At 40.1% G+C, this 25,245-nt stretch overlaps 1 protein-coding gene and 3 non-coding genes across 8 annotated transcripts in view; 3 read left to right on the top strand and 1 right to left on the bottom strand.

Moving 5' to 3' along the window:
- Positions 1-25,245, bottom strand: part of LOC123972662 (contactin-associated protein-like 4) — a 122,340-nt gene that overhangs the window by 55,622 nt on the left and 41,473 nt on the right. For all 5 annotated transcript variants that reach the window (XM_046052230.1, XM_046052231.1, XM_046052233.1 and 2 more), the window contains exons 3-8: positions 19,991-20,184; positions 13,676-13,823; positions 9,517-9,723; positions 7,714-7,889; positions 7,360-7,506; positions 3,772-4,039 (exon numbers count right to left, since the gene is read on the bottom strand). In XM_046052230.1, the coding sequence (XP_045908186.1) occupies positions 3,772-4,039; positions 7,360-7,506; positions 7,714-7,889; positions 9,517-9,723; positions 13,676-13,823; positions 19,991-20,184 (1,140 nt within the window). The remainder of the gene's footprint in view (positions 1-3,771; positions 4,040-7,359; positions 7,507-7,713; positions 7,890-9,516; positions 9,724-13,675; positions 13,824-19,990; positions 20,185-25,245) is intronic.
- trnal-uaa lies at positions 1,275-1,357 on the top strand. Its single transcript has one exon. It is a non-coding gene; the product is annotated as a tRNA-Leu (tRNA).
- Positions 1,911-1,993, top strand: trnal-caa. The gene has a single exon. It is a non-coding gene; the product is annotated as a tRNA-Leu (tRNA).
- Positions 3,198-3,280, top strand: trnal-caa. Its single transcript has one exon. It is a non-coding gene; the product is annotated as a tRNA-Leu (tRNA).

Genomic DNA, 25,245 nt, shown 5'->3' with positions numbered 1-25,245 from the left:
AACTGAGCATCAGAATGGGAAAGAAAGGGGATTTAAGTGACTTTGATAGTGGCGTGGATTGTGGCGCTCTTTCTGAAACTGCTGATCTACTGATCAACCTCTCCAGGGTTTACAGACTATGGTCTGAAAAAGAGAAAATATCCAGTGAGCGGCAGTTGTGCGGAAAAAAACGGCTTGTTGATGTAAGAAGTCATAGGTGAATGGACAGACTGGTTTGAGATGACAGAGAGGCAACAGTAACTCAAATAACCACTTGTTACAACCAAGGTACGCAGAATATCATCTCTGAATGCACAACACGTCGATCCTTGAAGCAGATGGGCTACAGCAGCAGAAGACCACACCGGGTGCCACTCCTGTCAGCTAACAGGAAACTGAGGCTACAATTCACACAGGCTCACCAAAATTGGACAATGGAAGATTGGAAAAACATTGTCTGGTCTGATGAGTCTCGATTTCAGCTGCGACATTCAGATGGTAGGGTCAGAATTTGGTGTAAACTACATGAAAGTATGGATCCATCCTGCTTTGTATCAGCGGTTCAGGCTGGTGGTGGTGTAATGGTGTGGGGATATTTTCTTGGCACACTCTGGGCCCCTTAATACCAACTGAGCATCAGAATGGGAAAGAAAGGGGATTTAAGTGACTTTGATAGTGGCGTGGATTGTGGCGCTCTTTCTGAAACTGCTGATCTACTGATCAACCTCTCCAGGGTTTACAGACTATGGTCTGAAAAAGAGAAAATATCCAGTGAGCGGCAGTTGTGCGGAAAAAAACGGCTTGTTGATGTAAGAAGTCATAGGTGAATGGACAGACTGGTTTGAGATGACAGAGAGGCAACAGTAACTCAAATAACCACTTGTTACAACCAAGGTACGCAGAATATCATCTCTGAATGCACAACACGTCGATCCTTGAAGCAGATGGGCTACAGCAGCAGAAGACCACACCGGGTGCCACTCCTGTCAGCTAACAGGAAACTGAGGCTACAATTCACACAGGCTCACCAAAATTGGACAATGGAAGATTGGAAAAACATTGTCTGGTCTGATGAGTCTCGATTTCAGCTGTGACATTCAGATGGTAGGGTCAGAATTTGGTGTAAACAACAAGAAAGTATGGATCCATCCTGCTTTGTATCAGCGGTTCAGGCTGGTGATGGTGTAATGGTGTGGGGGATATTTTCTTGGCACACTCTGGGCATCACTTAAACATAACAGCCTGAGTATTGTAGCTGACCATGTCCATCCTTTTATCGTAATTAAGCAAAAGTCACCAGGATGGCCGAGTGGTTAAGGCGTTGGGCTTAAGATCCAATGGGCAAAAGCCCTCGTGGGTTCGAACCCCACTCCTGGTAATGAGTTGTGAATGTTGGGGAGGATCACCAAGATTTCTGCAATGAAATGCATTAAGTGGTGACTTTATTAGGTACACCAATTGAACAGTCCTGTAAAATGCCTGCTGTTGTCTGTTTAAGTCAGTAATCGAGAGCATAGAATTACAATTGTTGATTTGATTTGATATTAGGACTGTTCAATTGCTTGTTAACACAAACAGCTTATCAGCCAATCACTTGGCAACAACTCAGTTATGTAGACGGGGTCAAGACCACAGTGTACCCATCTTCTGATGGCTGCTTCCAGCAGGATATTGCACCACGTCACAAATATCAAATCATCTCAAACTGCTTTCTTGAACATAACAATTAGTTCACTGTAATCCAGTGGCCTCCACAGATCTCAATCTAATAGAGCACCTTTGGGATGTGGTGGCACGGGAGATTTGCATCATGGATGTGCAGCTGACAAATCTGCAACTGTGAGATGCTATCCTGCAAGTCTTCATGTAGAAATCAGTTACTGAGCTCAACATTTTTAGACATTTTCTACCCTGTTATCTTATCTCATCTCACCAGGATGGCCGAGTGGTTAAGGCGTTGCACTCAAGATGCAATAGATGTGAGTCCTCGTGGGTTCAAATCCCACTCCTGGTAGGAGGTTTTTGATTACAGGTAGGATAATATTAATAAAGTCTCTCAAAAAAAAGACAAACATTATTTTTCCCCCCGCGACCCTGTAAGCAGTATAAGCGGGTGACGACGGATGGATGGATTATTGTTTCCCGGTCTCACCAGGAATTCATGCATCCTCATCCAAAAGGCCCTGCTTGAAGCTTTGTGATATTGTTACTACTTCTCCTGAAAACGTTCTCCTGAAAACGAGTATTTCATTGTTTCACACTTTGAGTGTCACAGTGGGATTCGATCCCCGGTCTCCCACAGCAAAAGAATGTGTCCACTCCACCATCGCCACCCCAGGTTAAATCTTGGATTTTCAGTTCTATGACTATAAAATTTACTGGGATACATCGAGCATTTATTTTGGTCTTCAAATTATATTTAATATTACTATAATAATATATTTAGGTTGCATTTGTTGCTTATTTTATAGAGACTGATCATGTAGCGCCTCACAGGTAATGTGACAGCCGTGGCTAAGATAGAGTCTTTCCACCACTGAGCATTTTTATAGCATGAATAGATTTTTCACTTCATTGCTTTATGAAGTTAATTTAGAACAATGTTTGGAACTTTTTTGAGAACATTAAATAAATAAATCTGATTCTTTGAAGAGCTGAGAAGTTCTTGTGTCAAAACGCCAACACACAGCTATTGCAGCTGAAAGAATAAGGCTAAAATTGTCAAACACGGCATAAGAATATATCTAAGCAACACATTCATTTAATGGGTTAATCGGGTGACCGTTTTGCGTGATTGCAATCATTAGGCATAGTGAAGCCAGATAACCAAACGACATCCTGGGTATGTTGAACTTGCTTTGCTTGCAGTGATCTTTTGTCATTGAAATTAAATATTTATTTAGGAATTTATTAATTAAAATACTGATCCTTGTATCCCTAAAAATATGCATATTTTATGCAGCTCTTGATGGAGAAAACAGTAACTGAACTCAACATTTCTGCATGTTTTTTGCCTTTAGTAGCACTTGCTCATTTCACCAGGAAGGACGAGTGGTTCAGGCGATGCACTGAAGATGCAATGGACATACTGTAGATCCTTGTGGGTTCAGACCCCATTTCTGGTGTATGCTCTCGATTACTGACTTAAACAGACAAAAGCAGGCATTTTATCTTCACATTATTGACTTTTTTTCTGTTACAAAGCACAAACAAGCATCACCAGGATGGCAGAGTGCTTAAGGTGTTGCACTCAAGATGCAATGGACATGAGACCTCGTGGGTTCAAATCCCACTCCTGGTAGGTGGCTTTGAATTGCAGGTTGGATAATGTTAATAAAGTGTCTCCAAAAAAGATAAATGTTGTTTCCCAGTCTGACCAGGAATTCATGCACCTTCATCAAAAACACCCTGCTTGAAGCTTTGTGATATTGTTACTACTTTTTAATGTATAAGTCAGTAGAGTGGCGCTCTATTAAATTGGAGTGTGCAGGACAGCTAATATCAGAACTTCCTTCAAATTGGACTGTGCGTGTCCATTCTCTCAAAGGTCACCATTGTTTGTAATCAGTTAGCTTTGTAATTTGTGTGCCACTAAGGGAGCGCCCCAGCAATGGTTGTCATTTCAGATGATAAAATTATCGGTCACTGGCTAGAAATGAGATACCTGCTTTTGTCTATTGCTGTCTGTGAAGGAATTGTTGTTTTTACTAAGAGTCCAGAGTGATAAGTCTGCTACTGTTATATTTGTACACTGCATGAAGTGTAGGTGTGGGGGTTTGGGTCAAGACTGACCTGCGCTGAGCTCCAGCAGCGCCCTGCCAGCTTTATGGATCTGTAGTCGGAGTCTGGCTTCACTCAGGTGCAGCCAGACCACGCCCCCTTCCTGAGGCAGCATGAAGGTGAGCAGAAGCCCCGCCTTATTCCACGTCCTGAACTGGAACTCCACGGATATGCCCGCCGAGGAGGACGCCGTCGTTCCCGGTAACTGGAGGAAGCTCTGGGGGCCGGGGAACGTCACGGCAACGGAAACTGGCTCAGCACAAGAAAAGGTCACATTGCCCTAAACATGCAGAATGGAGGAGGAGGAGGTGGGACAGAAAAAAATGATTACTAGAGAGATAAACAACATAAAACATGAATATTAATCAGTTGCAGAGGGCGTGTCGATGTGACCTCATGTCACAATGATCTCATCAGCAAGTCTCCTCAAAGAGGACACTGGTATTACCATAATGACAACAGCAAGGCTTAGACTAAGATTAAGAAAGAAAGCTGAAAATACCAAAGTCACCTAGCTTGGAGGTAGAAGATAAAGAAAGAAAATGAAAGAAAGAGACTAAATACAGTAAGCCTAGTACCACAGTATCTTGACATCTCTGTTACAGTGCATTGTTTGGAGTAGTGGTAATAACACCAGGTCCATTGCTAAGGCTGCATTAGTAATATATCACATCCCAGACTCTGCTGGGAATATCATTCTGCTTTCTTTAGAATGCTCTGGAAACACAGATGACATTTAAAGGGTCTTTGCGGTGCAGTTAATGTTTTATACAATAATTAATGTTGGAGTGGCTACTGCACAACACAAAGTAAAAAGTTACCTTGAAAAAACTCAAACGTCTACTACAGCGCTGACACACTAGTCCTCCTTCACCCATACTCTTATTTTCTTCATTTAGCACCCTCACAGACCCATCTCAAGCACTATTTAGTCTCTGCATTAAATTGGACCATAACTTTGTGGATAGTACCTTAAGAGCCACAGTACCAACATCAAATTGCCTCTATTAGATCTTCAGCCATGCATGTGAAATCTCTGAACCTCTTTACCAAGAAATCACGTTTCTTTCTTCTGCCTGGGCCGTAATGAGAGAGCATTTATTACTCCCTGCAGAGACCCTTCACAGCCTCTCTCTGGTGAGCTTGCTCCACTCATCTTCAATGTAGAAACTGAAGGTCCTAATGGCCAAGTTGAGGAGGCATTAGTGAAAGTCTAACCACTGTCTACACTCCTTTGTCCTTTGCTTCATTTAGCATCAGCATCTAAAACAACCAGTAACTACAGTGCAGAGTGTTACTCTTTGTTTCTTTTGCTTTTTGTAGCATAAAGGGAACTACAAACCGCATCTCATTTTACAACCCTGTTGTAATATGATGAATAAATGTTATGTAAGATTGAACCCCACTGGGGAATCTGATACTCACACATTCACAAGAGAGAGACAAATAAAAACCAGTTGAAGAAAAACTAAACAAATAACCCTAAGACTTAAAACAAAATAAAACATAACCCACAAGAAACTAGAGCTAAAAGATGGACATGCTGGTCTGTGGTTACGTTTGCACTTTGTTGAATAATGGTTAGAATTCAACAAACAAAAAAGTCACAAAAAACCCAAGCAGAATATTTTAGCAATGATCAAAAGCAATTTTCTGGGGGTCCACATTCTGTGGCAGTCTGGCAGATTTTGGTTTCAGTGGCCCATGTCCAGTCATTGATGCTGTACCCCTCAGATAAAAGCCTGAGAGCCCTAAGAGTTAGAAGAAACTGAGCTTTAACAACACAAAGCCGCTGTTTTCTACATTACATAGACACACAGACATCGCATCACTTTAAAGACCTCAGTATAGCCTACTGTGCTGTACCATTGTCTACACATTGAGTATGAGCGTGATACATCACAAACTTCTGCTCACATTTCAATAATTTCCTATTATATTTTGTACAGTCCATTCGCAATTTTCCTTACTTTCAGTACAGTTTTCAAAGTCATTACTTTTATCATTATCACTACTACTAGTGACTACTGGTTCCTTGTTTTGACAGCTGAAGAAACAATGGTTAGTCAACAAAGTCAGACACTTTGCTTTGAGTGATAATTTGGTTTACTCTAATTGGTGTTTATAAATCAGTGCTGGCTTGAAAAAGGTGTCTGTGACATGATGCAGGATTTGTTAGTCTCAGGATTTGCTCTTTTCCAGGTTCAGCTCTTGGGTTTTCAGAGACTTGAATTGGTTTGGACTTGACATGAGGTGCATCAGAAAGTTTAGTGCTCTTTTTTGGGTATCAATTATTAGTGGAAACCGCCCTAATTCTTCCCTACACACATTTGTCGGAGACTTTCTTTGAATGTGTAGGATGTTTCTGCAGAATTCTGCATGTAGGGTCTCAATGGGATGCTTCTCCCATCTGTTGTAGCACTGATGACTGAGTGGACCCCAGACTTCACTTCCATGGAGAGCTTAATAACACTGTCAGATATTATACATCAGATTTTAATTAGGATACTTATATTTTATAATTTCTGTTAAATTACATAGAGAGCTCTGCAAGCTTTTTCTTTTCATGCATTCACTGCCATACAGAAGTTCCCTGACGCTGTAATTTGAAGGCCCAGGTGTAGTTCATTGTGTGATCTAGGGTGGTGTTACCTAGAGTGAAATGATGAATCTGTTTTTGTGGTATTTTTTTTTTTCTAAGAGATCATGATATGAGTTTTTTGGGGGTTTACTGCCAGGGCCCAATTCTGGCAGTATAGTTCCAGGAGGTCTAGCTGCAGCTGTAGTCCCTATTTTGTGGGTGACAGCAGCACCAGGCCCACCCTGAGTCTAGGTTCTATACAAGGTTTCCACCTGGTTTTCCAATATAGAAGTATTGCTTACATTAGACTAACTTGTTGGTTGAACAAGATCTTTCGGGTTACCCCAGTTGTAAGCTAGCTACCAATAAGCTAACTTACTGTGACTGCATGTTTTGTCTTTTAACTGGGATCTGTTACCAAAAAACTAGCATCACACATTAACATTGGTCTTTCTGTTAAGAATTGACAAATACTGTATTAATTACTTATACGGTACATTGTAAGTTGTGTCTATCATTATTAAAAAAATGCAACCTGTCTTGCACTAACCTGTAATTTGAACCTATGGCTGAACCATTTATTTCAGGTCAACACTAGCTTAATGTTGTAGTCAGCTACCAGTAAGCAAACATGTTGTGTTTTTTCACGTCTGCACACACTGTAGCCTTCAATTAATTGAGGTCAGTAGTTACCAGAAAAATAGCATAGCACATCAAAATACAGGTCTTTCTGTTTATAATTGTTATGCCTTATTAATTGTTAATACAGTGTATTGGTGGTTGTGGTGTTTAGCTAGGCCTTCGTTATATTACCATCAGTGCAAGTTGGTAGTCATGTGGTTATAGCTTCAGGGCTTTTAACGCATTTTAATTTCCATTAATTTACACTTACACACTATGCTAAAGCACTTAATAAAATGATGAAAATATTTGACTCGCTACACTTGACAGCACCATTTCATGATCAAAGTGGCCCCCACTGCACATGTAGGTGGTTGTGTTTAACTAAATTAACTTACCATTAGAGTAACTTGGTGGTCTTTGTGTTTAATTAATTTTATCAGGTTGAGGCCGTTGTACAGCAGGTTTTCAAGGCAGCCATGGAAGTTCCTCTTGGAAACGGCCGGTTTCTGAGGCCCAAGGCTCTGGAATGCCCCTACACTGAGCTGTATGGAGACAAAAAACACACAGACATCTACAGAGGGTTGCATGCACATTAAATAATAGAATTACATTATGTGAACTCCCTTTATGTAATTTTGGGAATTCAATAATTGTACCTGTGATTTCCTGAAAAGTGTGTGGTGTAATGGGATAACACAATCATGTTTAAAGTGTGTGTGTGTAATGGGTTTTCCTGTATTTTGTCACACCTGCTCAACGTCCCAGTGGCTGAACTCTGCAGGGATTTGAACCCTCTCTGTGTGTTTGTCCACAGTGAGGTTGAGGTGAGAGCTGCGCCGCTCCACTGCTAAATGGTGCCAGTGCTGATCATCTAACAGGCTGCCGAGGGAAGCAAGACGCCGGGGTTCGGGGGATGAAGTCCTGCCTGGAAGAGAAAAGGTGGAGAGTGGTTAGAAAGAAGGAGGTAACAAGACGGAGTATAAAAATTTGATTTTCCTATCTCACTATGGAGATTGCATTATCTGACATGGTGCTGAGGGAAATGAACACCCTGGCCAATAAAAGCTTCTTTATTGTGATGAATATTTAAATTTTCCCAGTATCCCACTGAAAGTGTCACATCTAGGTCACCCTCTCTCATCTCATTATTGACTATAGAATATTTGCACAGTAGACTTTGACAACTGAAGCCAAATATGTGATAATCCCTACTGCAGAGGAAACATGGTGAGACATCATTAATGATAGATGAGCACCAGCCGGTCCAAATAAGTAGATCCATCCCCCCAAAGTACTGGAAGAGAAACTTTGTGTTTCTGCTGAGAGAAGGAACTGTACAAAGAGCTGAATAAAGTCAACCATTAAAAATGTATTAGATTTTCTTCAGGGAGAGACAATTCCAACTTCAAAGAGAGAAACAGAGACAGTTTGGAAGATGATGGACAAATGTATCTTTGATATTTCAGCTCATTTTGCGAGAGTGTATATTTGACTGCAGCCTGAATGAGGAAAAACAACTTCATCCAAAGAAAGGGAAAGTTGAGATGTGGACCTTATAAAACAAGTCTGTCCTTTCAACACATTTATTGCAATGAGTTTTTGATTACAGTCTGGATGAGTGGAAAGAGACAGTGTTTTTCTCACCAGTTTTGATTGTCCAGGCCTTATAAATGTAGTGCAGTAAAACATTGACTTCCTGAATGTAGTGGAGTTGAATTATAAATTAGCATAAAATGGAAAGATTCATGTGAAATACTTCAAATCGTACGTAAGTACAGTACAGTAAATGTACTGTGTATACTGTGGAATGTATAGTGGTTAGATGAAGAAAGTATTTCCGCAGCCAGATGGGGTTCCTGATGAGAGAAGAGCCATATGGTGATGATTCAGCATGGCAGCCTGACAACCTCTGATTTAACCCAATTTACACACACACACACACACACACACACAGAGAGAGCTCTGTAAGCCATGCATCAAGCCTTGCAAAGACCGGCCCTAACACATGCTACAGTGAATGGGTAACATCCATCATGGCGGTAACTAGACAGAGATGCAGCAGCAGAGAGTGTGAGCCAAGATTTAAACCAATCAGGCGGCAGCGTGCGTGTCGTCCATCTCACCCAACCACAACCAATCTAAAGTTATCTCAGAGTTTATATTGCCCTCCAATTTATACAGATGTTCTGTACCAATATATCTATAAGGTGACACACAAATTCAGTCAAATTTAGAAGAAACAAAATGTATTCTTGCTGAGAAAATAATTTCAACTGAAGATTCTTTTCAGTTGCTGTTAGATGGCACGGATGAAAACGTCATGGTCTTTGTCAGAAGTAATGTTTCTACATGCTACATTTTAATTTTTTCTGGAGATGTCAACAGTATACGCTTCTTAAACCTGCCATTTTTCCCTAATAAAGATAGATGTGGTTCTGCAAATAAACCTTATATATATATACAGATTACACAGTGTGTTACACTTCATTGTAAAATATCTATGAACAAATGTCATTATCTGTCAGAAGCCATCAGTATCTGGTGTGTTGTACCTTGTCTGAGCAGCAGCTGTAGCTTTCCTCTCTCTAACTCCAGACTGAGGCTGCGTCCTCCCTCTCCCTCTGCGTGCAGCAGTGTCCCAGAATTCCTCAGGGTTTTAAACTTCAGTGAGATGACATCTCTGGACGTCCGCCTCGGCCCGGGACTCAACCTGTACACCAGACTGCTGCTGCCGCCGTCCAAGCTCACCACATCAGAGGCTGAAAGACAAAACAGAGATACTGTAGTCTGGACTTTATGGTCCTATCAGCCAGATACTATAGAAAATCCATGAAGCATTCAAACCAATATCTTAAAGGTTTTTAAACCATACCACCCCACCACAAAAAAAACACCAACAAACACACATACATATCTGGATTAATAGTGTCACACAGTGTTTTATTAGCAGTGCACGGCGGGTGGCGACAAGAAATCTCTCAGGGAGAACTGGAACTGTATTCTGTTTAACATATTAAACATTAAATACAGTTAATAAATAAAATTTTGCTCTAGTTAGGGATTTGGACTAAGATAGGTGATTGAAGAGTTTTAATACACTTACATTAGGTATGTAGAAATAATTCTGTACAGAATTTGGTGTTGAGCAAGGGCAGGAAGAAAAGGAAATCACTGAGGGTTTAACATGTGTGAGATGTGCACATTTTTCCTTGTCCTTTCACATAGAGAGCAATTTTTACATTTTGTTTGAAAATATATAAATATATATTCTGAATGTAATAACACGCACACCCATTTCAAAATGTCACTCTGCTGAAATTAATTCATTTCATTTGCTCCAAAATTGGATTTTATCCTGTTTTCATGAGTGATGAGAAAGCTTATTATAAGTTGTTTTGTCACACATGGCAACAGCTACATGGCACCTTGTCATTTACATGATTGGGTGCTTAGCACTTGGACCAAGTTAGCAATAAAATGAGCACACATATTCTTGCTTACAAGACCTAGAAAGTGCACATGTGCTGCTGTGCATTTGGCCTACAGCCTTTGATAGCAAGCATTTTTTTCAGGATTGTTTATTTGTCCAACCCTAGGACTCCGGATGCAAACCCCAGTCTCTGGTGTCAAAGTCCTCATCTTTGTATGCCACTCATCCACCCTGACCACCTGCCCACAAGTCAGCCAAAATAAATGAAAACCATTTAGTAATATATTAACTTTAAAACACAGGCTCTGTCTTTGTGGTTGTTAATAATAATAATAATAATAATAATAATAATAATAATAATAATGAATTAATAATACTATACCCGAATGATCAACTGTAAGCAGGCCAGTGGTTCTGGGCTGGTCTCTCCCCTGTCCATATCTACTTGCAACAATAGGCATGGCTGCAGACGTTTTTTGTATTTTGCCATTTAAAAATGTGTGCAATTTATTTGTGACACACACTACATAAAACGATCTTTAATGTATTATCAAGACTTTAAACTCACTCAAACTGTGAGTTTAACGTCTTGATAGTATGAGGTTTGATTAAGTTGTCTGTGAAGGTTCTCAGTCATCCAGGTCATAGTTATGCAAAGAAGGTTAATGTCAAGGGCAACTGGACTTGGTTGAAGATACTAGAAGACGTTTCGTCCCTCATCCAAAGGACTTCTTCAGTTCTGAAATGACTAGTTGAGCCATGAGTTTGTGTAATTAAACAGCCACTACACAAATGCATGGCTCAACACAGAAGGGCTAAAGGCCCATTTATACTCCAGGTGGAAACCTTGTATAGACATGAATTTATACTTGCGCGTAGGTGTCTCCGTCATTCTGCGATTACACCCCCAAACGCTAGTCGGCAGTAGCGCTACAGCGTCCACTGTGTTGACTTTTGCCGGCCGAGCAGGCTAACTTCCAGTTTAGCCCTCCGCTAACGTAAATGGGGGTAAAATTGTATACGTGCTGCTGGTGTAGCCTTTTCAAATGTTACCGACAGAATGGATCACATGCTGATAGCGAAACGAGTCATTTCACTCGTGTTAGGATGGTCAAATATACTGATTCACTGTGTTACAGCCGCCGTTTTGGTTCACTAGTAAATGTCACTTCAAAGCGCAGGGGACTTCCGGTTGGCTCGGAGGCATTGCGAGGCTACCCAGCCGACCAATCACAGAGCTTACGGTCCACGTCGACTCGACGTGTAGTAGCCCTGTAGCCTATGCCGTCGATTTGACGCAAAAGTATAAATTGCACTTAACTCCTCAGGTCAAGACTCAGCAGTTTATTTACATCTGCAGGATAAAGGACACTCGTTTGAGGATCACCAGGTGCACATTTTAGACAGAGAAGATGGATGGTTTGAAAGAGGTGTAAAGGAAATCATTTACACCTGGATTGAGAAGCCGTCGTTGAACAGAGGAGGGGGTCTACGCCACCACTCATCACCCAATGCTGTCCTTTCATCACTTCTCAGGAAACTAAACAAGCATTACCTCTTGGTCTCAGGTGAGGATGCCAACGATGGTCGTTCAGACTTGGCCATGGGTGTTTCTAACGACCATAACGACAGTCGTTACCACAGCCAGGAGCACTAACGAACCAGCGGTATTGACGATCCTGGCAAACAATCGCACAGAGGTTAAATAGCTGAGTTTCCCTGCTAGTCATTTCAGAACTGAAGAAGTCTCTTGGACGAGGGATGAAACGTCTTCTAGTATCTTCAACCAAGTCCAGTTGCCCTTGACTTTAACCTTCTTTGGGTAGAGTTATGATTAAGCAAAGAGTGAATGGATCCAATTAAGAAACTGTTTGAGTAGTAAAAATATTTTGTGAAACATGAAAAAACAGAAGAGAAATAAGTTATATATATGTGTATGTAGGTATAAACACAGTGTGATGTGGGTTTAATATCTCAAATCTGTTGTGAAATACATGAATCAAAACTGAAGCAATTAAACAAAATGTGTTTTCCGGCTTAGGGGAGAAAAGCATGAAACATGATGGTTACCAGTGATAATAACAGAGGTGAGAAATAAAACATATAGGTGGACTTAACAGTTGGCAGTACATCGTTGTGTTTCTTGAAATTAAATAAGAAAACATATACCATTTTTTGGTGAGGAAAGTGATGTAAACAGATAACACAACAGTTGGACATACTTAAAATAATAAGGTCATTCATTGTGAAAATTGTATGTACGGCACTTTAAATTATTAGAAAGTATTTAGAGGATACAGTACATCATTTTTATACTTAGAGCGGGTGTGAAAACCTTAGTTAAAAGAGAAAGTCCTACTACACACACACACACACAATCAATTTCCCGGATGCCTTCAACATTATATGGTATTTTGGATTAAGTCTGTAGATTTACAGTAACTACATGCCTCTACTGTTATGATGAGATTATTGTTCTACTGGGGGTAAATTGCAAAGAGTGGAAAAAAACTACTTCTATGTACATTTACTGTTACTACTGTATTTAACAACGTGAAATGAATTGTTCTTCTACTTGAGTATTTCCATTTTCTGCTACTTTATACTTCTACTCCGTTACATTTAAAGAGAAAATTTGTAAATTTTACTGCACTACATTTAGAGGAATTACTTTGGGGATTAACATTTTGCATAGTTCAAACTAAAATCTTAATTTTAACAAATCATTTTAAAGTAAATGTATTAATTTCTTTAAACAAGTAAAGAAATCAGTGCGATTGGGTAATTTCAACCTGTAATAGAAGTCAAATAGTTTTATGAATTTTCCGTAGTTAAGTGACATTTATCTTCTTAAGCAGTGAACCTTATTATTTTGGAAATCGTTGAAATCGTGAAATAATCTAGCTAGACTGGCAGATTTCTTCTACTTATTTTGACAAAGAAGCACAATATCACATTAAATACTTCAAATCCTGATCCACCCTGATCAGCTAATGTTAAAATGCTGCTTACTAATTGTTAATGCACTGTGGTATTGATACTTTTTCTTAATTAAAGGATCTGAATACTACCCCTACCACCACCATGCTTCTGATAATGCTTCACTCATTACTTTATTACTGTAAGGTATATTTGGATCTAGTAAGGTTAGGTCAGGTTACTGCAGGTGTGCTGTCTGTGCTGCCATGGTGATACAGACCACCCTAACGTTAGTCAGCATCTGTCCATTCTTACAAAAGCCTGGAAAGTCTAGTCAGGCGGGTGAAAAAGAAAAGACTTACTGTAAGGACATCCGTAGGTCTCCAGTCGGAGTCCGATCCTCCCGTTGGGGTTCCAGTCCAGAGGAATGAGGCGGAGGAAGCGAGCGATCGCCGGCTGCTGCAGCTTGTACTGAACCACACTGTCTGCATTACTGTTACCTGGAAAAGACTGAAAACACACAAACACAATGAAAATATTCTCACTGACTACATTTTACTTTTACACAGTACTTGAAGTTGATATATTTGTTTGTGATTTGTGATTTGGATAATAACACTGAGCACTGAAGTCAGGTTACATTTAAATATAGCACAAATTATAACAGAGTTTCCAGAAAATCTGGAAAACAAAATTTTTATTACTCAGTGTTTCCATCCATTACTGTTATGTCAATATTAGAAGTTGGGTGCATCAAGGTAAACTGTTGGTGGCGTTATTCTCCAGTCGGTGCCATTAAACCATTTCAGAAGAAGAGGGCACAAAATCAAAATAAAAGAGCTCCAGTCAAACCTGAAATGGTGGAAAATCAATGTAGAAATTCGATGAAAATATGGGATTTATGTTTGTTAGTTAGAGGGAGGTGCAGTGTGCTTCGCTAAGCCTGTTTCCATTGCACTTGGTCGATGCACCAACTTGTCCACCTCAGCCAAGAGTAACAACATTTTTTCAGCATTCCCATTCTGTTTTTTATGTGCAAAGTGACACTGAAATGACTAATGTGCAGAAAACTATTTGATTACTGACTCATTTTTCAAAACAAAAAATCTCTGGTTGCTGCAGCTCCTTTATGAGAATTTGCCTCAGTTTTCTGTAATCATAAATTCAATTTTGTTGGATTTTGGACTGTTGGTTGCACCAAACAAAGATTCTTTGAAACAGCTGATGTCATTAACCTGGGCTCAAGGAAAACAGGGTTGGAGATTTTGTAATATATCAGAATAATCAATATAACATACCTACAAATTTGACATGCGTCATTTTCAATATAATCCGGTGCATATTTGCATCTGCCACTACCGTGGTTGTACGGGTGTGTACAGTGTGCAAAGTACTCTTTTTTACATGATATTCTTCTGAATTAACAATGAACTTTTTCTGCAAAATCTGGTACATAAAGAGCGAACAGATCGGTGTTGTCTCCTCTCTGACTCTGGGCTGAATGCCTGATGGATGGCTCTTTTCATCTCTTTCCACCTCTCCCATCTGGCTATCCATCCTAATTACATCGCTCCCTTGAAGTTGACATGCAGGTTAACCGGCTCTCCCACTACTGAATAAAAGCTTTGACGCATAATTAACTTAATAATTCCTCTGTAATCATGAGACAGTGGCGTTCGATCTTATCATATGATGAAGAGACATGCTGTGTAACTTACATTTCTGTGAGATCAGGTTGGTATATGCTGTATGTGAATAATTTGAGTGGCTGGGAGTGTTTAATTCGTTTCATAGGTCATGTGTTAGCGTTTTTAAACCAAGCAGCCAAACCGAGCTTTTATCATACTATTTACTTTTAGAAACACGACTTGAGTCTCCTAAACAGTTTGAAAAACAGAGAGAGGGGAAGAAACATCTGTTAACAATGTCAGGTGAGAGGTTTTTGGTTTTTTCCTGTTGATATTAATGTGCAACTTATCCTTCACTCAAGATGTCTAACAGCTCATTTATTTCACATCCAAAGAAGGTTAAAGTCAAGGGCAACTGGAAGTCCAGCTGCCCTTGACTTTCTTTGAATAACTATGACCCGGATGACTGAGAACCTTCACAGTTCACATTTATTTCACAGTTTGTCCAAGTTACAGTCATTTAACTACACAAAACATTACAAAGGGGATGTGTATTTTTATCACTCCTCTCATCAGTCTATTCCTCTCTATGTTAAAGAGAAAGCAACAGGAAGAAGAAGAGAAAACCCCTGTGCTGGCCCTCTAAGCTGAAAGTTGATCCAACAGCTCTGCGATCAGCTTTCTCCTCTAAGAGACCGTGAGCTCGACTGACTAATGCATAGAAGTTCCGTAACACTCTGAAATGTGACTGGGATTGAGAACAGTTTATGAAGAGAGTCAGATCGACACGTTTTTAAACTGTGGGAAGTCATTCTCTGCTCTCTTAGAGACGATCCTCAGTGCTGAGATTAACTGGATTTGCTTAGCAACCGTCAGCGCATGTTGATGCATCAGTCGGTAGGTCCTTCAAACTTTGCTACGCTTTTGTTTTTCATGAGTTTTTCCTGACTTTATTGGCAAAACTCGTGTTACATATGACAGAAATACAGTCAGTGGAAAAGGAAGACGGGTTAGATTAAAGAGCAGCAGACCTTAGATGATCCAACTGCCAGATCAACCGGACCAGGCACCATGGCAGGTTATCGCTTAGAGAAGAGGAAAGAGAGCTGGGAGAGAGGCTGGCCACTGTTGTGCCCACCTCTTTACAGATACCTGACCCATCAACATCAAACCTTCTTTTCATTATACAACCTTTCATTAACTACTTGGTACCTTTTACCTTATATTCCCCTCCACATGAGGAAATTGCCTCGCCTCGACTTCTAATCAAAAGCTCCTCTCTGAACTGCTGTAACAGATGTAGTGTAATCCTGGATAAATGTCCACGCAAAAAATAAAAAAATCCCTGCGTTTGCTTCCTACACAAACAAGATCAAAACTACTTAGTATTCCTGTGGATGTAGACTGAACCATGTTCCATCACTACAGTGGGACAAATACAAGTCCAACACGACACTTGTGTGACGGGAAAACACTGAAGGGGAGTTCTGTGTCTACCAGGAGGTGGGAGGTGACGCTTCACCACTTCACCGCCTCTGCTGTCCTTCTGACTGATTTCATTAATCAGTTCTACAGGGACAAGCTGAGTTTGTGACATTACAGTTGAAAGCCACACTTACTTGTGATTGACTTGTGAAAATGTAACACTGCTATGGAGGGTTTCTTTTTAACCCAAAGCCTGCAGCAGTTATCTTCATACTATACAAATTAAACCAGAGAAGGAAAGACACTCTCCACACAAAGCATGAAGATACTGCCAGCAGCCGGCTAACTTAGCATAATATATAGACTGGGAAAAGGGGCAAACAGTTAACCTTGCTCCATCCAATGACGCCAAAATCTGACAGCACTTCTAAAGCTAATTAAAATGTCATATCTCAAATGTTTAGTGGGTTCAAAAACCAAGAAATACTTTGGCACCATAGGCGGAAATCACGGGGGGGACAGGGGGGACATGTCCCCCCCTATCGGAGGAGTGTCCCCCCCTTTAAAACCATCAAATAATATAATAATATAGACTTACAACAATTGTGTAAATAGTAAAACAATACAAATACAAACAGGGCAATTAAAGTGCTTTTTAAGTTTAGAAACATTTTGTAACAGGTTTGCAAAGTGAAAAAGCCCAAAGTCCAGCCCAAAGGGAGTTCCCATCTCCCACAGAAAGCTCTGCTCAGAACCGCTTGAAAACAGCTCGCTTGTAGTCCAGCCCTTCACTTCCTTGACTTGTGACGTCACAATGAAAACGCGTCATAAAGCTTGCCAAGCAGCTAGTGGGTCAGGCACGCCCTCAAACCAAGCTAGTCTGAGCGGAGGCCCTTTGGCTTGACTCGCCTTTGTTTGGGTTTCCATTGTAGAAATGTTGTACCTGTACCTGCTTCCAGGTACTTTTTCTCGTATCACCTCCGTCGAGGTTTCAAGCGAGCTGAGGGATACTAAAATGTAACGTGAAAACAGACAGTATGCTGATTGGTCAGAGAGAATATTCACTATTCACTGCATCATCATTGCAGCAACAACGGCAGAGGAAAACACAGCTGGAAGGTTTTCATACCGCTTATCTGTCTTTACATTCTGAGGAATGTTGAAACGTTTTAACTTAAAAGCTGTGTGGATCGCTGGTGTGTGTGTCGCATTGAACATTACGTCGCGGCAGTTGTGTGTGGCGTCGTTATGACAATCAGCTACGTACTATCTCTGGGTACTGTCTGCAATAGAAAACGGAGCAGGGCCGAGTAGAGTCGAGTCTATCGATTTGCGCTATGGAAGCATTTTTCGTCAAGGCAGCATAGATAGTCCTGATGGTAAGATGTGGAACAATGATGTTGTGTGGTTGCGGACTTGTGAGTAACTTATACCATCTGCTAGGTTACGGTCGCAGTCTGAAGCGGCTTTGATTTGGATCACACTACCTTGTTTTTACGACCCGCCCTTCTCTGTTTCTGATTGGCTAGTAATCCTTATCTGGGAACTGCGCATGAGCAACTCCAAACAAAGATTTTGTACAAGATGCATCACTCTGTAGCTCAAGAGCGGAGCGTACAACACATAGGGTGAAAAGAGGAGCTGCAGCAATATGAGTATGAGAAAAATATGGTGTTTTTTGAAAATTAAACCATGTAAACCTGTTCCGGTATAACCCCTAATTAAGATTTTGAACCTGAAAATGAGCATAATACCACCTCTTTAAATAAAACTGCTGACAAATAAAGTCAGACAGACAGACAGGTGTAGGTGTGTGCTTGTGAGTCTGATGGAAAAAGAAAGTTGAGCAGATTACTGTAGTTTGTGACACAAAAATAAATTGGAATTAGAATTAAAATGGTGTGCAATTTATTTTCGGCTCCTTCCAGTGAAAACATTACTTTATAATCAGTATTTAATTATGACCATACAATTGAGACCAGTGAGAATAGCTAACATTTATACTGGTGCTGATGGGGATCCTAATAAAAACTGATTTTTCCAATAAATAGTTACAAAAATGTTTGTGTATGCTGTCAGTTATAGATCTTAGAAAGATCTGTGTGTGTGTGTGTGTGTGTGTGTGTAAGAGACGTCCTCTATCCCAGAAGAAACCTAAATTACTATGTAGCATATAGAGGACGCAAGTTATTTAGGATAATATGGCCGCGTGGTGAACCTATGAACTTAAGTCATATTTAAACAACTATGGGTTTGTGTTGTTGGCCAGAAAAATAGTAGTAAGACTTCTCTCTGTGTAAATGTATCCGATAGGCCTACAAGTACAATTTTGGCTGTATTATTTGTGTCCCCCTCAAAAATTGCTCTTGTGAAATTTTATGTTTATTGTATAAAATTGCAAATTGTCGTCTTTACACTGTGGCTTTTGTAGAGATTATACAAATGAGATAAGACTGTTGCTATTGCTTTAATGTCTAATAACATGTAATAAAAAGCATCAGGAAAAATCTCTCTCCCATGAAACCTACAACACCACTTCAAGTCACCCATTTCTTCTCCTGTCTTTATTGTCACTCCTCAGTCCATAGGGATAAATCATTAACAGTATTCTGACAAAACTGAAACATAAAAAGGCAGTTTGAACATGTGCATAAAAAGCACCACAGCTTTGTATTTTGGTTCAGCAGACACACCGGGATTTTTCCTCATTGATTTTAGTGCTCCAGGCTGCACCACATGGTCTCATCAGGGGAAGTGAGGCTCAGCTGCTCTGTGTCCATCAACAGCACTTAAGTGTTTTGGCAACAGGTCCGCACAGTCAGCAGAGCTCTTTCATTGGTTCATTCATTATTAATGAAGAGTCAAAGGCTCCTGATGACTGTGATTATCTCGTCAGGATGGACTGATCCCTGCAGACCAGTGCTGCTAAACACCACATCCACTGTAAATATGACTGTGGCAGTCCGGGAAAATGAGCTGGAATGAATCTGAGTGGTGTTCCTTTTTAACTCTATTACCTGATACTGTACCTACAGTAGTGGTACTGTCTCACACCACCAGGAGCCTCTGTTCAACTAATTTTTAATGGTTAAATATTAATGTACTTTAAATTTTCTTCTTTTTGGCCCTATCTAATTTGTACTGTTAAACTATGAAAAAGAAATGTTTTTCACAGCTATGTCATACCTATAAGGTCTTCCTGCTAGTGTTAGTTAAAAGTTAAAAGACATTAGATTCAAGTTAGTAGGATGGTAAATTCATGGTCTGTAATAAGACTAAAATGATCATACATCCATTATTTATACTTTATACCATAGATACTTGCTGCCGGCCTGAAACATTAGAGAATGTGAGAATTGTAGCTTAAGTGCTGTAAGTAACTCAAATAGGGTATGCATTCTCCAGAGAAAGTCATGTTTCCTGTACATTTGTTAATTTGAAAGCGCTGTTTCAGTCTGAGCAACCACTTGACGGCACTAGCTGTAATAATCACTTGTGATTTACTTCAGTATTCACTCATCATTGAACTGTTACACTGTCTCCATCTTGATAATTTTTTTTATTTTTTATTTTTTTACAATAAGTTGGTTTGGTACAGTTTAGTTTACTGCAGTATGGACTCACCCCTATACTGTCCTCCTGCCGGTACTGTTTCCAGTTGTGTCCCGTGTCGCTGAACATCAGCAAGTATGATGTCAGCCAATCAGAGCTGCCATAGCGGCCCTGGGTGGCAACAGCTGTGATCATGGTCCGCTCACCCAGGTCAACCTCCAACCACTGATACCTGTCTGAGGTGTGAGGAGACCAACCTCCAGCTCCTGCAGAGAGAGAGAAAATCAAATATTAATTTATTTTATTTCAGTCTACAGGGTAAAAGATGTAATAGGCTTTTGAGTCACATGCTAATTGTTGTGAAACACTTAAAACAGTTTAAAACTGACTTCAATGCATTAATTAAGTGGTTTGACATTTGTCTTTGGACTGAGATTTTTGTTTCTTTGAGATAATGTGATGCTTTTTAGCAGTGCTTCTGGATGACAGACTTTCTTACTTTGTTAGTCACTTTCTCACAAATCAACCATTACAATTACTGAATACTATTAGTCATCATACAATGCAGTAAAAATCAATGTAGCTCTTTACTTGCTACACACACACAAAATGTATTGATAAGTAATAAATATAATAAATGAGAATAATAAAAAAAATACTAGGTAATTGAATACAACAATTACTTCCTGTTCAATAAGACTGTATATAATACGAATAAGACAATGCTAACATGCTAATGTTTAGTAGGTGATATGTATACCTTGTGATATGTATACTTAGCATGCTAACATTTGTTAATTAGCACAGGAAACAAAGTACAACAACGGTTAATGGGAATTAGTTCTGCATCTATCTGTATGTAAATGTGTAATATCTGTGTTATGGAGACACAAATTGTGTACACTGTGGAAATTATTTTCCACAATCAATCAATAAATCAGTCTGTCTGTGTGTCTGTCTATCTGGCCATAAACCAAAGTTAGGGGGTCACTAGAGGAAAACTCAGAGGATAACCAAAGTTATTGTTAATCCTGGAGGGCATGTGAATCACTGTACAAAATGCATTGCCAGTAGTTGATGAAATATTTCAGTTTGGACCCACAGACCAGATAGAAGCATGTAGTGTTTCTTGATGATTTCATGTTTAAACATTTTCTATTCTGAAATGTCCTGACATCCTCATGGCGAGACACTTGCATCTTCTTTGACCTCATTGCTGAAATGTTTTACTGGATTTAGTTCATGACAAACAATTTTACACCACAAATTATTGTGTAGCCCTTCACTACAGTTCCAAAACAAAACATAATCAATGAGAGGTTGCGGAGCCATGCATTGATTTGTTGCACAGAATGCCAGACCATTTGCATCGTCTTCCAAATATAGCATTGCTAAGAGGCTGTGGCTTGATCTATTGATTAGTTTTACAGTTTGCTTACAGGTCTGGATCCTTTGCTATATAGAACATCATCAATAGGAGGCTGTGGTGCCAGGAATTGATTAGTATTACAGTACCCCTGCAGGTTTGTTTTCTTTCCTGTATTACATCTCACCAACCAAGAGCAGTGTTGTAACATATTGATCGGTTGTATTCTAGGTCAATAGGCTGGGAAAAATAAAAAGAGGGTTTGATGAAACACGCTGATAATTAATTAAAAAGTGCAGTTTGTTATTGGCTTGGAGCAATACTATGCATTTTGTGTATAGTCTTACCTAATTACAGATTATGCTATTAACAATATGTCTTATTTCACCATCAGTAAAGGCTGTGCTGTTATTGATTAGCCGTATACAAGCTCATTGTCCGGGTTTTCAGATACAGAGACTACTGTTACAAGAGAAAAGAGCCACGGTGCTTGTGTGGGGGTGTGTGTTGGAAAGTGCTTTGTCAGGCCAAGTGACGCCTCAGAGCTCAAACACCAGATGGACGATTTTGAAGGAGGAGGCTGCTGACCAGTGTCCCACTGAGCACACATACACAAATAAATAACAAAAGCACAGGACAAACAGCATAAATACAGAAGAAGAGAGAGAGGAAGGGGTGACCACACTCACACACACACACACACACACACACACACACACACACATATTGGGAGTCAACGGGCTCTTGGGAAGCATTAAAAGAACAAACAGACAACAAACTGTGTAATGTCCTCACATTACTGTGCATTACCTCACATTGTCTGCTTTTTGTGGTAGCAGCACGAAGCGTTTTAAAACTAACCTACAAACATAATTTATGCTAAGCCTCCAGAGGACAGCACTGAGCTGTTAAATTGTTGTATAGGAGCTGAAGTTAGAATTGAAGGCCATGTTATGCCCATGGGTCTATAAACCCTTTTTGCTACACAAATCCATCACAAAAGAATCAGCTGTAAGACATTTCTGTTATTTGTGTGGTCCAGCAGTCGGCCAAATGGCCAATGACATATGGGCCCAATAAACTGGGATCACCAGGAAGTATATGCACTGAACATAGATCAACTGGTTAATTGAGAGTCTCACCTTTGAGCTCAGCTTCCTCTTCACCGTGATTCCCAAATCCGATGTATCCATCAGTTCTGATAATGAACTGTTAATCTCAGAATCTTACACCACTTAGACCCCAATGTATTTGACTGAGAGTTGGAGATGCTGAAACGGTTCATTGATTAAATCGATAAAATCCATTGATAAAATAAATCAACACAAATTCTTTGCATCAACGCTTCGTTTAATCAATATAACTATACAGCACACTGTTTCGCACAGACGTTTATTACTGTCGCACATTGCGCTTACGCTGTGAACACGGCGTGATTATGATGGCGCTGTTTGCAAAGTGGAGGAAGAGAAAGAAAATAGCGAGGGACAAAGAAGAAAGTGTCCAAAGGATGGGATTATTTCAAGCTAATGAAAACAATAACTTTCTAATGTTGTTAAAACGAAACTTATGTCGCCTCGGCAACAGCACGACGGCACATGATCAGAAAGCAGCGGACCACAGACAAGGTAACAGTAACAGCAACTTTAGCATTTAACTGACATCATGATTGATTGTTGAGTTGAAGGCTAGCCAAAGTAAGCTGCAGTCCTCAGCTGAAAATGTGCACACGTGCGTTTGTTGTTCTCCTTTTTGGGCCATGATTTGTAACTGCACAGTCATGAGTTAACTGGGTGTCGGGGAGCTTCACCTTTTAACTCACCTGCAGCTTTCTCTGTAGTTCAGACAATCCCTGCTACCTAGCTAATCCATCCTTTCAACCATATTCTTTATCTTTATAATTGCTAGCTTTATAATTACAAACAGCTGTTTCGTGTGCAGGATCACTCATTTCCCGTTTCACATTCCATGTGTGTTTTCAAAACGTGGTTTGGAAACCAGCGTCGGGTGACACAGCCTCTGTCAGCTCGTGTAGTGCGTGACGCCCTGTCACCGATGAGCACAAGCATTTAGTATAACTTGGATAGCACTCAGGTGATGGTTGTGTTTGTAAAGTAGCTGTCTGGTTGTTGGTCTGTTGATGTCCTTGGTCTGATGTTTGCTGTATGACACACTATGAATTTCCGATCACCTATAAACGTGCACAGCGGAGCCAATCCCAGGTGACATCAGGCGAAAGGGTACACCCTGGACAGGTCGCCAGTCCATCGCAGGGTTATACAAGCACAAAACCCTGTATTCTCACAGTAACTGCCAGTAGATGCTCCAGGATACAAGGTCATAAGCTTTTTCCAAGGCTTTGGACAAACTGGGCACTCTGCAGTGCTTTTGCAATCTTCATGAGTTGCTCCATTGTAGTACGACCAGGACAGCACTTGAATTTGTCCTCCTGAATCTGACATTTGTGAGTCAACTCGAGCCTCCTTTCCAGTACCCTAGCACTGCCCAGCTTTCCCAGGACACTGAGAAGTGTCAAGCTTTGTTCATACTTTGCAGCCGCTTCTTATTACAAGCAGGGGTGTGCATACGTACACATGTTGAACACATACGCCCTAAAAAAGATGGTGACGTCCTGACAGCAATAAGAAGAGCTCAAGAGGCAGATGTACGCTGTCCAGCCTTGGTTGCGGCAACCATGTATCAGTCTTCATTCCTCAACAATCCCTCACAGACTCACACCCTTGAGAGATTCCCACAAGACAAATAGCAAATAACTGCAATGTCAATAACTGTTCATGTCTCTATGTTTCCTGAGGCTCTCTTCTCTCTTCTCTATTCACTGCAGTAAAAACAATATGCCAGAAAGCAAACAAAACATTTAATAAATACATTTCAGGGTAAAATATTTCGTCCACTTGGGTAATGGAATCTAGGGGTAGCAGAAGGTCAGCTTTGTTGCACATGCACCTGTAGTAATTATTCTTGAGATTGATATTTAATTTGGTATTTTGATTGTGGTTAAATCCATCTAAACCTTTCAATTGTGTGTTGAAGTTATACAAGTTGCTTCCCACCATGAGGAAAATGAACCGTTTCAGTATTTCCATATTTTTTTTACAAGTCAAAAATGCTTCTGAACAATGTATGGTGGCAGGTTGAGGAGAAAAGCTCAGCAGCGTCGGTCTTGTGGCTGGTGGAGTCAGATCTGGCTGAAGGGCAAAGCTAATAAGCACTTTACTAACAGACGTGTCCACTGACAGAAAAAGATACTCTGAGCTTTAATCATGAAGATCAGACTTGGGAAGAAAGAAAAAGATATGATGGAACCGACTAAGAAACAGAGGGGCGTTACAAAGATTTACTTTGTCCATCCTGTCAGATATAAATGAAACAGTAGTGAGCTGACAGTCTGAATATTTCCTGTCACGGCTGTCATTTTACATCTAAGTGGTTTTCCTGGTTTCTTTCTCCCCTGGTGTCTGTCAGGGAATCGACTATAACTGTCCACTGAGAAATGCACTCATAGTTAATGACAGTCAAGAGTGTGACATCAGTGCTCTGCCAGCCAATTAGAACCCAAACTCTCTGCCAGTGGCAACTTAAAGCTCATTATCTTTGCCTACACTTAAGTAGCTTTTTATTTGTAAATTTAGTTAAACAGGCTACTGTGGTGTAAAGGCTCAGTTAAATTGGATTTTACCACACCAATTACAACAATAGTGTTATATGTGACGGAGTGGTGCTGTATGATTAATGCCAAGTAGTTGGCTAAACTAGCAAACAAAAAAACCCCACAAGCAACTGTTGAATCATTATGAGCCAACTTTTACAACCACACAACTGTTCCATGCTGTATTTCTCATCCATTTTTTCCTCCCTGTTGAATTAATTTCTTCCTGTTAATCTGTCCTGCAAATTTGTAGACTTCATCATTTATAAATTATGTTTTGTATTTCACAAC

Source organism: Micropterus dolomieu, linkage group LG06 (assembly GCF_021292245.1).
Source record: "Micropterus dolomieu isolate WLL.071019.BEF.003 ecotype Adirondacks linkage group LG06, ASM2129224v1, whole genome shotgun sequence".
Lineage (NCBI taxonomy): Eukaryota > Metazoa > Chordata > Actinopteri > Centrarchiformes > Centrarchidae > Micropterus > Micropterus dolomieu.
This window is presented reverse-complemented; position numbering and strand designations above follow the sequence as displayed.